General features: G+C 41.0%; 1 protein-coding gene across 2 annotated transcripts; it reads right to left on the bottom strand.

Moving 5' to 3' along the window:
- Nucleotides 1-781: 781 nt before the first annotated feature.
- Nucleotides 782-13,892, bottom strand: LOC117530879 (transmembrane protein 238-like). Of its 2 annotated transcripts, none has more exons than XM_034193825.1 (2): nucleotides 13,298-13,891; nucleotides 782-963 (listed from the first exon to the last, which is right to left on the bottom strand). In XM_034193825.1, the coding sequence occupies exon 1, from the start codon at nucleotides 13,800-13,802 to the stop codon at nucleotides 13,305-13,307; it is 498 nt and encodes a 165-aa protein (XP_034049716.1). In that variant the 5' UTR covers nucleotides 13,803-13,891; the 3' UTR covers nucleotides 782-963; nucleotides 13,298-13,304. The 2 variants fall into 2 exon arrangements, with proteins under 2 accessions (XP_034049716.1, XP_034049717.1); XM_034193826.1 differs by lacking the exon at nucleotides 782-963 and adding an exon at nucleotides 9,265-9,276 and having other exon boundaries at nucleotides 13,289-13,892.
- Nucleotides 13,893-14,903: the final 1,011 nt, after the last annotated feature.

The raw sequence follows: 14,903 nt of genomic DNA, 5'->3' as shown, positions 1-14,903 counted from the left end.
TTTTTTTTTTTACTAATAGCCCAATTTCATAGCCTTAAGAGTGTGCATATCATGAATGCTTGGTCTTGTTGGATTTGTGAGAATCTACTGGTACCTTGTTTCCCATGTAACAATAAGAAATATACTCAAAACCTGGATTAATATTTTTAGTAATATAGCACTACTATTATTCTGAACAGTACTGTCTAATGAAAACCAGCTGCAGTGTGATGAACTTTGATGCAGCAGATCAACACATTAACATCTTTGATTTGTTTATGCAAATCAAAGTTGCTCCCTGCAACGGGACCAAACGAGTCGCGTTGCAGGGAGCAACTTTGATTAGCCACGGTGTGCCACCAGACCCAGGCTCTGGAAAAAGAAGGAACTGATCAACAATTGGTTTTCAAGCTGCGTATCCATCCAGCAGATGGCAGGCTGTGGGACATTACGGAAAGAAAAAAATTGCTTGATTGATTGGCCACATCAAAGTGAACTAAATTTGAACCAGTTTCTTCCCATTTTATGTGCATTTAATTTGGAGACATACATGATGATAGAGTTTTTTAGTTTTCCTTAAACTGGGGCAGATAAACATATTGATCTATCGATCCATTCACTACATGGTGCATGGCTATAGGCTGTCCTAGGCTTTCCTCATCACGTGCACGCTGGACGTTAGGAGCAGGTGTAGCTGCACGAGAACTCGTCAGTTTTTCGTTTCCAAAGAAGGTCTGATGGCCAACAAGGCTGTTGATACGTCAAACAAGGACAGACGACAGAAGACTCGCTCGTGTCACACTTTTCTTTGAAAGCTTTATTCAAGAGACATAATTTACAATTAAAATCTTAAAAAATAGAAATCTGCTATGTACATGATAAGAACTTTTCTTCTTTTTCTGTTGACAGTCCGACTGGATGAAGGACTTTTCCCCGGTTCTCGTTTTCTCTCTCTCGAGGAAGTTCATCCTTCAATGGAGGAAGCTAAAATTTAAAAAGAAAAAAAAATATATATCCAGGACTATAAAATGCAGAACATAAAAGACATTCAGTGCATGTAGACTTACTGTTGGGTTAATCCTGTTAATGGGATTTTATTTTTTCAGAAAACATTTTGAGCTATATTGCACGAATTGTAAAAATTGTTTTTAAAAACCCTGTTGCATTTTGCCATTGAACAAATGTTTTAAAAAGTCACAAAAATACTGGACAAAAAGAATCAAAGTTGTCAAATTTTCAACTGGGTGCCTCAAAAATAGTCCTTGTATTAAGGCCTGGTGCAAATTTTTGTTTTTCAGGTGAAGGCAGACTTTTATCTGCTACAAAAACATACACAATAAGTGTGTTTAATCATTTTGTGCTATGTTTTGTTGTAAACTGCTATGTCAATACCTATTTCAAGTTTCAGGGCAATCTGAGCATCAGTTCAAAAGATACACACATCCGAACAACTAGGAAATCGTCATTTTTTAGCACTTTCGCGTGACATGCATTTTTTGATCAATGTAAAGGTCTCCACTTTAAAATAATGTGTAATAATTTGCCATGGGAAAGTGTGCTCAGATGCAGCCATGGCCGTTCTGATTCATTCACTACCACTTGTATGTTGATACTCCGTGTACATGTCAAACAGTGCCAGTGTGACTCCAAAGTGGCAAATGAAGCCAAAAATACAAATTTTAGCCATTTCTGTCTGACAGCTTTGTGTACCCGTTGGTTCTAGTTATTGTATGTAGTTTTAGCTCTCCTAGCTCAGGTAGAGGGTACCTCTGTTGCATTTTATGCCTAATTTCCCTGTATGCATGTCATAGCTACTTGCTTGTATCCTTTTTTCTTGCTGTAAAAAAGTTGTCCCAACCCTAATGCTAAGTTTATTGCTGCACCCAGTCTTGCTCAGGCATGCTACTAACACTTCTCTACAACAATATTTTTCCTTAACAGTAACTCAGTTTTTTACCATGAAAAGGGATGCCCCTGCCTTTTTGTATTTACAGCTAACATTGAAATTGGTTGCATGTCCCGACCCTAACATTCTGTCCCAACCCTAACGCCTTCTGTTTTGCACCCATGCTTACCACCTGCAGCTTTCTGGCTTTAAACCAATAGTTCTTTTCACTGCTTACTAGTTATATGTGGCTTTGATTGTTCATTTCTCAAGACAGTTCTATTTGTAGATTGATTATATATGAATATTCAGAATGCATTTTTCAAGAGGCCACACAACTCCATATCTAAAAATATGGTATCTAATGTTAAATTCATGTTGTAATAGCCCTGTATGCATAGGAGCACCTGACAGTGGAGTTAGAGAATGCTGCAGTGAAGCAGGATGTGTTCAAGCAATGTGATGAGGCGCCTTGTATACAAGGAAAGGAACTGTTAGGGTCGGGACACAATCTAGAAAAGCAAAGTTTGACCAGCAATGGTGTTTCATTTCAGAAGTATGGAGAAGCTCACAGTGAGGATACCATTCCCTAAACCTCAGACAAGGAGAAATGCTAGACAGTCAGTGTACAAAGCCCCACAGACTACTGGTGCGGCCAGGCAATGCAGATTTTGGCAAGCTCACAAGTCTGACGCAGTGTATGCACAAAAGAAGAAGGAAAAATGCCTACAGTACAGAGCTCAACTGAAGAAGAAATGTAAGAACAACCCCAAGCTGGTTGCAGAGATGAAGGAGAAGGAGAGGCTGCATAAAGCTGCTTACAGAAAAAGAAAGAGGAGGAAGTAGCTGCTAAAGTAGTTGAAGGAAAGCGCAAACCACGCCGATCCAACAGACCCATTTCCTCAAGCTCAGATGATTCCGATGATGGACAAGATGAAACCGCAGTGCTGAGGTCTAAAGTGAAGACACTGCAGCAGAAACTCAGAAGACAAAGTGTTCAGAAGGCTCCCAGCTCCACAGATGCAGTTAGGAAGCGAGCTCAGAGAGCACGCACGGCCATTCCACAGTCCCCAAACAAATAGGCAGAAACCATGAGCCACCTTCTGAAAAATGCAAGTCCTAACAAGGCTGCAGCCTTTTAAAGGAGACAGACAAAGAGGGCAAAGACTGTTCACAGAAGAAATGTAGAGCAGCGACAGAGATGGAGATCTGCGATTGAGGACTTCATGAGAAGAAATGATGTAACACGCCAAATGCCAAACAAGCGTGATGTTGTCACCATAGATGGTGTACAGGTTGCTAAACGACATCTTCTGATGCCAAAGAAACAGGCCTACATGATGTTTGTACAAGAGACCCCAACCTACCCTTACCGCTACACAACTTTCAGGAAGTCAATTCCTCGCTTCATCAAGAAGATGAACCTCAATGATCGAAGAGTCTGTGTCTGCTTTGGTTTGTCATCACAAATGAAATATTCTCCTCTTTGGTGATTCTAGTAAGCCATTTGTAATATCAGCTAAGTTCCTCTCTGTTATGTAAAGAAATCAGATGTTAAACTATGCTTTTAGACAAGTCTCATCTAGTGTCCCGACCCTAACATTTCACAATAAATTGTAAGTGCTTTTCTAGCATCTAATATCTCAAAGACTAATAAATGTATCAATTAGAAATTTGAACTGTAAATTCGCTTTTGCATTAAGAACAACATATATGATAGTTTGTCTGTTTTGACCTGTTTATATCTTTAAGAAATGTTTCATTCAATGTTGTTTTCAAACTGTGCTAATCTTGGAGAAAAATTATTTTTTAAATAAATTCTCCACAATTTAGACAAACCTGTGGGCCAATATGGTATACTTGTATGTGATGCATTGCCAAATGTGTTAGAATAATGATTCAATATTACTTCTACAATGCTTAGAACTGAATTTAATCATACTCAATTTTACAGTTGTTCTTACTTATTTTCTATTGAAAACCTGAAAAAAATATATGTTGAAAGTCACTACTTAGCCTTGCTTTTGTTATTTTTTTGTTGCTACATATACAGACTTCTTGTTGCAGCAAGGTTCCAGGCAAGAACACCACCTTTATTTTTTACCCTCTTGTCACACTCTTATTTGCACCAGGCCTTAAAATTTATAGTCCTCTACATACATACAAAAAAACATTTTAAAGTACACTGCTTGTTTTCTTAATACCATTTAAAAAAAAATGAATTTCCTTCCTTGTTGACCGTTTTCCTTCTCTCATTCCTTATGTCCTCATTTCTGTCCTTCCTTCCTCTTTTATTTGCTTCCTTCTTTCCCCCCAATCCTTCAACCCCATTTCTTTCCATCCTTGCTTCTTTCCTTTCTTCCTCTTTACTTCCTATTTCCCCTCTGTCTTTCCGCCACAATTCTTTTCTTTCCTTCCTTGCTTGTCCTTCATCCCTCCCTTCCATAATTTTTCTTCATTACTTTTACTTCCCGTTATTCCTTCTATCCTCAGTTCTCTCCTTCTGTCCTCATTTCCTTCAGTCCTCATTTTTTTCACTTCTTACTTATGCACCAATTTAAACAAAATCTGATAACTGTTTGAGTCTTACCCGGAACAGAAATCATTAAATTTTATAATGGATCTGCAAAAAAACAAAAAACAAAAAAACAAAACAAAACAAAGAGCATAAGCAGAATTTTATTTACTTTTTAAAAAGGACTTGATAATTGAGGGTGTTTCAGACTTTAGTCAAACAGTCGTCTTTAATGAACGTCTGTTCAGATGAAGAGACCTGCATCAGGTATAAACATTACGGGGTTATTTGCAGTGGTGGGCACAGTTCCGCTAATCTGCTAACAGCTAATTATCAAAGATGTTTCCATTATCGGATTAGCTTTTCAGATCATTTTGAAAACCATCAGTGGACTATTTATCTTCTGATGAATTTTGGTCCAATAATTTTTAGACCGCTAACATTTATAAAGTCTGACAAAGATTTGAGTGTAGTACAACCCCTGGCAAAAATTATGGAATCACCGGCCTCGGAGGATGTTCATTCAGTTGTTTAATTTTGTAGAAAAAAAGCAGATCACAGACATGACACAAAACTAAAGTCATTTCAAATGGCAACTTTCTGGCTTTAAGAAACACTATAAGAAATCAAGAAAAAAAGATTGTGGCAGTCAGTAACGGTTACTTTTTTAGACCAAGCAGAGGAAAAAAATATGGACTCACTCAATTCTGAGGAATAAATTATGGAATCACCCTGTAAATTTTCATCCCCAAAACTAACACCTGCATCAGATCACATCTGCTTGTTAGTCTGCATCTAAAAAGGAGTGATCATACCTTGGAGAGCTGTTGCACCAAGTGGGCTGACATGAATCACGGCTCCAACACGAGAGATGTCAGTTGAAACAAAGGAGAGGATTATCAAACTCTTAAAAGAGGGTAAATCATCACGCAATGTTGCAAAAGATGTTGGTTGTTCACAGTCAGCTGTGTCTAAACTCTGGACCAAATACAAACATGGGAAGGTTGTTAAAGGCAAACATACTGGTAGACCAAGGAAGACATCAAAGCGTCAAGACAGAAAACTTAAAGCAATATGTCTCAAAAATCGAAAATGCACAACAAAACAAATGAGGAACGAATGGGAGGAAACTGGAGTCAACGTCTGAGACCGAACTGTAAGAAACCGCCTAAAGAAAATGGGATTTACATACAGAAAAGCTAAACGAAAGCCATCATTAACACCTAAACAGAAAAAAACAGTTACAATGGGCTAAAGAAAAACAATCGTGGACTGTGGATGACTGGATGAAAGTCATATTCAGTGATGAATCTCGAATCTGCATTGGGCAAGGTGATGATGCTGGAACTTTTGTTTGGTGCCGTTCCAATGAGATTTATAAAGATGACTGCCTGAAGACAACATGTAAATTTCCACAGTCATTGATGATATGGGGCTGCATGTCATGTAAAGGCACTGGGGAGATGGCTGTCATTACATCATCAATAAATGAACAAGTTTACGTTGATATTTTGGACACTTTTCTGATGTTTAAGGATGATGAAATCATTTTTCAAGAAGATAATGCATCTTGCCATAGAGCAAAAACTGTGAAAACATTCCTTGCAAAAAGACACATAGGATCAATTTCATGACATAGGGTTAATGTCAATGAGCAGATGTGATTTGATGCAGGTGTTAGTTTTGGGGATGGAAATTTACAGGGTGATTCCATAATTTATTCCTCAGAATTGAGTGAGTCCATATTTTTTTTCCTCTGCTTGGTCTAAAAAAGTAACCGTTACTGACTATCTTTTTTTCTTGATTTCTTATAGTGTTTCTTAAAGCCAGAAAGTTGGCATTTGAAATGACTTTAGTTTTGTGTCATGTCTGTGATCTGTTTTTTTCTACAAAATTAAACAACTGAATGAACATCCTCCGAGGCCGGTGATTCCATAATTTTTGCCAGGGGTTGTAGATGTGCAGTTCTATCCTCTGCAAACAGAGGAGACCTGGTCACAGAAAAGAAAAAAGCTAATTTCTATGAACCCCATAATGATATGCTGCCAATATCACCCAAGTCATCCAGAGACATACAGTTTTAACTTATGGTTAAAATTTTAACCAAACTAATTTCTGACAAGTTATTTAAATTAATATCACGTCTGAAGTTTTATAAAGTGAAAATATCAGATATGTTTTAGTTTTAAAGTAATGCACTAATTTTGAAGGTTTTAGTGTGGATATACCGTGTCTAGGTGCATTATGGGTAATCTCAGTATATTCACGACAGAAAAAATGCATTTGAGACGCTCTGATCAGTTTCCACATGGACAACAGCATTAAACTCTTTGTATATTGTGCCTAAAACTCGTGAATATATTCTCTGGGTTTATAGATGTTATTGTGTTTGTTTTATGTAAAAATGCCAGAAGAAGCTCAGGTTGCTTCTCCATTATTTTCCAATTGGAATCATTGAGCTGCAATCGCGTCCTTTTTGTTCTTTAACGTCTTGCTTTTGTCAAACACTGACTGTCGTCTTTGTTCCAGAGTAATATATATAAGGTCTCTGAACTTCGGTTTGTGTTTATTAAATTCCACGAATCGTAAATGTAGACACGGATGGATTATTTATTTGAAATATTTGTTTTAGCAAGTTTTCAGGGTCTCTACTGCCATCTACTGGCCAGTAGTGTTCATGGCAGTATTCACCCTAAGTACTGAGCATCTGGGCACCAGTAGATAGTGTTCTGTTTATTTTGACACCAGTTATATCAGATGGTTATCTAATTAGAACTTGGCTTTTTGCAAATGCCTTTTTTTACAAATAAACAATGGCAATATTTACAAAAGCATATTATCATACATATTATCTGTAAACACCAACACACACCTCACATTGATGTGTTGGTTTTTACATAGAATGAATAAGTCAACCAATCAGTGTTAGCGGAGCCACATTTTACCCATAATCCCTTTGGCATCTGTCTGTGTTTGTTACAAAACTTCAGAATTAGTGCATTATTTAAAATTAAAAGATATGTTATATTTTAACTTTGTACAAATGACAGAATTGACATTAAATGGAGTTATTTGATTGGTATTAATTTTATTTGTAAATCAAAACCATAAGTCAGCATTACTTTATTTTCCAAGACCTCCACCTCATAGTGACACTGTTGTTGAGTAGAGAGTTGAGCTTCACTGTTTCTCTCAACTTCTTTTCTGCTGGAAACTATGTAGTAAATAGGAGCTTCCAGCAGGGGGCAGGGCACTCAAAGACAGAAGTGCTGACTCATTGTTTGGGTCTGTGGTCGCCTTTGATGCTACAATCAGCTTGTTAGTAGCTGCAAGTGTGTTGGAGACAATACTGGAAGTTATCGGTTAGCTGTAGCTTCTGATAGATTTTTGGGTGGTTTATTGGTTTAGCTTTATAAAAGATAACTTTCAGTTAGCTGATCATCTGTTATTGAAGCTAACTTTGGTTAGCTGTGCCCACCACTGATCATTTGTTTTTGTTCCCTCCTGCATCCCTCCATTGTCACAGACACGCTGTCTTCTGTTGACGTTCATGTGCAGATAAGCTGCTGTTCATCGAATCTAATCTATATAAGAAGCATCAGCGGCAAAGGGGTGAAAAAAAATGGCTGTTTGTACAACATTGTAGGATTCTGCTCGCTGTTCCAATATATATGCACACAGTGTGTGGTTAGTATGAAGTGAGCTTTGACTCTTCACGTCTACGACAGCTGCAGCTTGTTGTCCTTGCAGGTGGAGACCTGGATTGGCTGCAGATGACTAAACTCAGTGCGCAGCTCAAGTTTCCTTTATCAGATTCTTTAACCATTAAGATAAAGCAAATACTGTGATCTGACCACGCCTTTTTATACAACTCCATACTGTTGGAACATTAACGTGGTGAGATGTGAACACTCAGACTCGCGTGTGACCTTTGAGCCGGGAGGCCGAGCTCACTCCATCCCAGCCGATCAATAAGCACTGCTGAGTTCTATTAAAACGCAATCGCCTTTTGGCCTCCGGGTTACAAGCAAACCGACTGCTAAAATAATGCACAACTGTGAAGGTGAGCAAAAACCATCCGGCTCGTTAATTAAAAGCTGCCACAGGCCAATGAAGATCTTTTCACAGCAGCAGAGAAAAGAGGAAAAAAAAATGTAATCATTATTTCAGATATTCATGAGCAGTGAGGTCCTGAAGGTATCGGGGCTCTATCGGGTGTCATCTCATCACCCAGAGTGATGTCAGAGGCTTTATAATGAGAACGGAGGCGAGAGCCGAGGGAGCGCCGCCATGGCGACGACAACCGTAGCAACAGCAAAAAGAAAGAGCAGCAGCCGGAGAAACGAATGAGAGGATGAAACAAATCAAATTGCTGTTTTACAGAATTAAACATATAAAAGTGAGTTTTATTTTTCTAAAACATAAATCAGAGTTTGTGTATTTTGAGGCAGAGTGTGAAGAAGCTGGGATGAGGATCAGCACCTCCAAATCTGACACGGTAGTCCTCTGTCTGAACAGAGTTACTGCCCCAAGTGGAGCAGTTTGAGTATTTCGCGGTCTTGCTCACAAGTGGGGGGTACGCTGGAGCGTGAGATTGATGGAGGGATGTGAGGCGGCGTCTGATGGTTTACAGCCGCTGTACCAGACCGTTGTGGTGAAGAGTTGAGCCAGAAGGAGAGACTCTCATACGCTCCTACGGTCATGAACTTTGGGTTACAGCTGAAAGATGGAGGTCGTTGATACAAGATTCCACCATTGTATATCTGAGCTCACACTCCTGGACAGCGTGAGAACCTCAAATATCTGGGAGGGACTCCGAGTAGAGCCGCTGCTTCTTCACATTAAAAAGAGCCTGCTGAGGTGGTTCCAGCATCTGGCGAGAATGCCCCCTGGTGGCCTCCTGAGGGAGGTCTTTCAGACGTCAAACTGGGAGGAGACCCCTGGGAAAAACCCAGGACATGCTAGATCACACCTGGGCATTTTATGGTCCATGGGCCATATCCTTCCCTTTGGGTGACTCAGACCAGCCCGCAAATACCTGGAAGTTAGAGAATAAAATATTAAATATTCTGTCATGTTAGTGTTGCGGTGACTTTGTCCACCTCCCAAGTCATTTGTGGCTTTGTGTGCATGTCGTCCAGAGTACAGCAGAGCCTGACACAGAGCGATCACCCTACGCCACACAGCCTGGCAAGGCATGTTTGCTACCTGTGGGTACAGCAACAGAGATGGTGGTCAGGGTTGTGGATCCAGCGCAGGAGACGGTTTGGTTTTATTCCTGCTTTCGTCCCGTGATTGTGAATGTTTCGTTTTCACACTCATGCATCCTTCTTGGTGATGGAAAAAGCGCAGGATCATTCGTCCACCATTTCTTGACAATTTGTGACTTTTATTCTCCTTCGTTCTGCTGTCGCCGTGTGACGGCGCCTTTATGACTGAACTTAAACCGCGTTGCTTTTATTTTGAAGCCAGTTTTTTTTTTTAATTTGTTTGGAAAGCGCGCAGACATCAGAAGCTTTGGTAGCTAAGCTTGAAAAGCAAAAAGGCTTTTTTTTAACCAAACTTCATGCATCCAGGGAAGCAGCAACCAAGACCAGCTTTGTGATGTCCCACAAAATTGCTAAAACAGTAAACCATTCTTGGGGTGTCAAAGAGTGCTTGGTGGACTCTGCAGCACTAATAGAGAAAAAAGAAGCATTTGAAAAAAAATCCTGCTGTCCAGGTGAACAGTGACCAGAAGGGTCGAGGACGTTGCAGGGAATCTGGAGCTTCAACTGCAAAGTAAAATGACAACTTTTGACTTTTTCTCCTTGGCTTTGGATGAGAGCTGTGACATTTGTTACACAGCATGGACTTCAAGATTACAGACTGGCAGTAATGATCAGGACTACGACCCGGGAGTGAGGACCCGTTCACGGAGCTAATCGCTTGCATGGACAAGATAGGACTGAAACGGGACAGACTGGTAGGTGTCACAATGGATGGTTGTCCAAATCTGACAGGGAGAATTGTCAGATTTTTGAAATGGATGCAGGATAAAGTGGCTGAAATGAACCCAGAGCAGAAATTATTTTTCTACACTGTATTCCCACTGTCGCCAAGTGCTTGCTCACAGGGGGTTGTTTTGACCATTGGGGTTTTTCTGTAATTATTGTATGGCTTTTGCCTTACAATATAAAGCACCTTGGGGCAACTGTTTGTTGTGATTTGGCGCTACATAAATAAAATTGATTTGATATTATTCATCAGCAAATGTTGTGCAGGTCAGTGCTAAAGATTAACCATGTAGTTAATGTTGTAACCAACATAGTGACCTTCAGAGCACGAGCACTGAATCACAGAGAGATTGTTGCACTTTTAGAGGAGCATGAGACTGAACATCAGTTACCACACAGCTGGCAAACGGCTCAGCCTGGGACAAGTGCTACAAAGAGTTTGGGACTCGAAAGCAGAAATTCACAAGTTTTGTGAGAAGAAAGGGAAAGACATCCCAGAACTTTCAGATGCAGACTGGACGATGTGACTGTACTGATGGATGAACTGAACACCAACCTGCAAGGCAATGGCCTGTTTGTCCATGAAACGCACAGTCTGGTGAAGGCTTTTATTAGAAAGTTGCAGTTTCTTTCCAGCCAACTGGAAAGCTATGCTCTCAATGACATGCAAACTCTGAACTCATACCATCCGCTGGTCACCTCCACGAGTACTCATCCATGTTAGGAACACTGCATGCTGAGTTTTCAAGACGGTTTGAAGATTTCAAACAAAGCTGAGGATCAAATGCACATGGTTTCATCTCCTTTCATCTGCAGTGTCGATAATGAACCCAGTGATGTTCAGCTGGAACTCACTGACCTGCAGTCTGATGCAAGAGCACTTCAAGTCAGAATCACTGCTGGGTTCCTACTCCGCTCTCAAGGAGGAAAACATTCCAAACCTGAGAAAACGGGCTCAGAAAATGTTGGTTCTCTTTGGATCTACCTACATATGTGAACAAACATTTTCAGGGATGACGTTTAACAAATGCAGGTGCAGGTCCTCTCTCACTGATGAACATCTGTCAGCTTCACATCTCCACCTCAGACATTCAGCCTGACTTTGATACACTTGTTTAAGATCAACAGAGATGAGATTTCTCTCACTGAACAAGAAAAAAAGAACTGAAAAACACTAAAATGTGGGAAGTGTTGGAAAATACAAATGCAGTCATGCAAAGACATGATAAGAACTCGTGGACTGGGACACTTCTGTTTCAATCATATTTTGACTTGTCTTTAATATCTGGTTTACAATGACAATTGATGTGATGTTTTTAGAAAGGCAGTGGATATTTTGCCGGACCGGCAAACTTACAGATAGCAATGTTTTACCGGATCTCCTCTCTGATTGGCTAATTCAAATGATGTCGTCGGTACCAGAACCTGTGATGAAATCAGCTCCGGAAAAGTTGAACTGGATGATATTTTGCCGTACACAGCTTGTGCCATTTTGCCCGCCGTCTAAATTTATTCACGACAGAACGAGGCGATCTGAGTTTAATTAACCTCGATATTGCTGATTTTCATAATTGAAAATTGGCATATTTTACCATTCACTATTTTCAGGGATAGGCTGATCAAAGGTTTTGCAGACATGAGACTGACAGAGAAAAACAGGATAAACACACATGCCAACTTAGACTTCTGTATTTTTGTACTGCAAAAACTATTTCCACCGTGTGGCAAAAATTATTTCCACCACATGGCAAAAAGCACCAGCGGAAATAAATTTTGCCACACGGTGGAAATAATTTCGGGCACAGCTATGCCATGTTGTTGAGCTGCTTTTAGCGTCCGAGAATCCCTCTGCCAGTAGGTGATTTTCTGTTCCGTTTCAAACGACTTTGGCACACAAAACGACATTTAAAGATGAAAAATTAGCACCAGCACTCAATGCCAAGGGCGCCTCTATGTTGAAATACCCTCTATATGATGTCATTTGAACTAGCCTATCAGCGAGGAGATCTGGTCAAATATTGCTAGGTGCATGTTTGCCTTATCCGGCAAAATATCCACAACCTTTTAGAAAGCAAAGAACCTTCTTGTTCCAACATGTGTTTTGGGGTCAGTGTGACTGAAAATGATCACAAATGTAAATGAATGAATCAGAAATGTTTCACTATTGTTTTGGAAATTTTGTATGAATAAATGACATTTTTGTAAGGTAACTTTTTTTTTCCATTGCCTAAACATAACATTTAACAGTTTGTCAAAACAATGCTATTTACTGCTTTTTATACAGGAAGAAAATTATTATTGTGCAGACTTGCGTTTAGCCTTTTGGCCGCCACAATATTTTCTGTTTCTCACTTGGCCCTTTGCAAAAAATGATTGCCCAGCCCTGCTCTAGATTAAAGTGACCATTCAGCATATTCTTATAAAGAAAAATCCCTGAACGAATCCTGCAAAAACAACCTGAGCAGCCTCAACAGACACACAGCCCATTTCTTTATCTTCTTCCACAAGTTTCTAACATCAGACAGACAGTGTGCACAGGACTGTAGGGATCATATCTGGTCGGCACGAGGCTCTGGGGTGGCGCGCGCACGTGCTGGTGTGCATTATTTACACTTAGAAAATTAATTATGTTTTCATCCTTTTCATGAGCTCCATAACAAATAATGCAACTTTGACTATTTACTTCTTGGTGGAGGTAATAAGTTTATCATTAAGGTAAATCTGTTCCTCCAGTAATCGATTGTTTTATTATCAGTTGCACAAAACCTCTCTGCAGACTTCCTGCTGGAGTCCTGAAGCGCGTGTCACGATCACTGTAGCTTCGTTAATGACTAACTGTTGGTTCTTTTTGTTTGGTGAGGACGCAGAGCTCTGACAAACTCTCCGAGGAGCCCTGCTGCGCGTCACTGTGACTTTACGCACCGTGCCGTCAGAGGAGCCGCTCCACTCGGCTGGAGCAGGTCTGCAGAACCACATCAGAGGTCATTAGGTCTCCCAGCTCCACGGTCCCGTGTCCCGGCTCCGCGGTCGCGTCGCTTTCTCCATCATAAGCTTTGTTGTCGAGACCCGACAGTCCGCCGCGCGTCACCGCGCCGTTCGCCACGCTCTTCTTCTTCTTCTCCTCGGGGTTCACGCCGCCTTTGGAGAACTTCTCCGACAGCTTGGTGGCCCACTGCGCGAGGCTGAGGTCCAGGGAGGGCGTGCGGGGCGCGTACAGGCGCACGTTACCGGTGTACCACAGAATCCACCACATCAAGCTGAGGAAGATGGTGATTGAGCCCGTGAAGATGAGGAAATCCCCGTAGAAGCGTCCGTTCACGTTCAGGTTCCCGAAAATCCCTACCAGCAGAACAATCAGACCCGCTGCGTCGAAGAGGAGCGCGAGGGCGAAGATGGGCCCGCAGTTCCCCACGCAGCTGTGCGCCATCCCGCAAGCTGAGCCCGAGCACGGCGCGCGTTTCCTCACTCACACCTGTGCACCGCTCACCTGTGCGCAGATCCCGCCCTGCAGTGACGTCACTGTAATCAGCGGACCCTGAGGCCTTGATATGCAACCACGTCGCTTTCAAACGCGCTTTGTTCCAAGTGAAGTTTTTATAAAACGTTTGGAAGAACCGGACAGCGGCGCAGCACCAAATTCTGGGCCCTAGGTACTAGCCATATTGAAGACCCCCCCCCTTATGTTCTTTTTTTATTAACGCAAACACCAAATTTCTAATGCCTAGTCAAACCAGGCCTAAATCATGTATATCTTAGATCACACCTGGGAGTCAGAACCCTTTTTAAAGTTGGGGGAGCAATATTGAGTTGGGGGTCTGATTCCCATCTGTTAAAATGCACAAGAATGCACCAAATTGCACCATTTTTCTAGAAAATGGTGCAATTTGGTCCCCCAGACCCCCCAACTCAATATAGCTAGCTTTCAAGCTCACCTCTCTTTTCAAAGAATTTGGTTAGCAGCTGCTTTCCCTCATTCAGTTTTCTTTCCCTGTCTTTTTTTCTCTTCTTTTTTGAAATCCAGAGTGTTGCATGGGGCAGAGTGTCGCCTGTGCGCCTGGACTAAACCATTGTAGAACTGTGCAGGGGTGGAAGGGCTCTCAGATCTTTCAATATTATTGTTAGAGCAGAATTATGTTTTGCAACATTTATACATTCATTCTAATTATATTCTTTTACAACATGAATTGTATAGACATTAATAAAATGCAACACAAAAATGTATTTAATGCCAGTTTTTTGTGGACCCCCTCCCATGCTCTGGGCCCTGGGTACATAGTACCCTTTACCCCCCAGTCCAACGCCCCTGGAACCGGAAACAAACACTTTTCGTTCATTCATTCATTTTCAACTGCTTATACAAATCTCAAGCAAATCTAGACATAAACACATAAAAACAACTAGAGGGGCACTCAGACAGAGTTCACACATCGGGGGACACCAGGAGCCTCATGCACAAAGACTTGCATTGACTTTCTCCTAAAAATTGGCGTTCGCCAAAACTCTGCGTCAGGCGGAAGCACAAATACAT

This window comes from Thalassophryne amazonica, chromosome 18 (genome assembly GCF_902500255.1).
Source record: "Thalassophryne amazonica chromosome 18, fThaAma1.1, whole genome shotgun sequence".
In the NCBI taxonomy this organism is placed as follows: Eukaryota; Metazoa; Chordata; class Actinopteri; order Batrachoidiformes; family Batrachoididae; genus Thalassophryne; species Thalassophryne amazonica.
The sequence above is the reverse complement of the archived record's forward strand: the minus strand, read 5'-3'. Positions and strand labels throughout refer to the sequence as shown.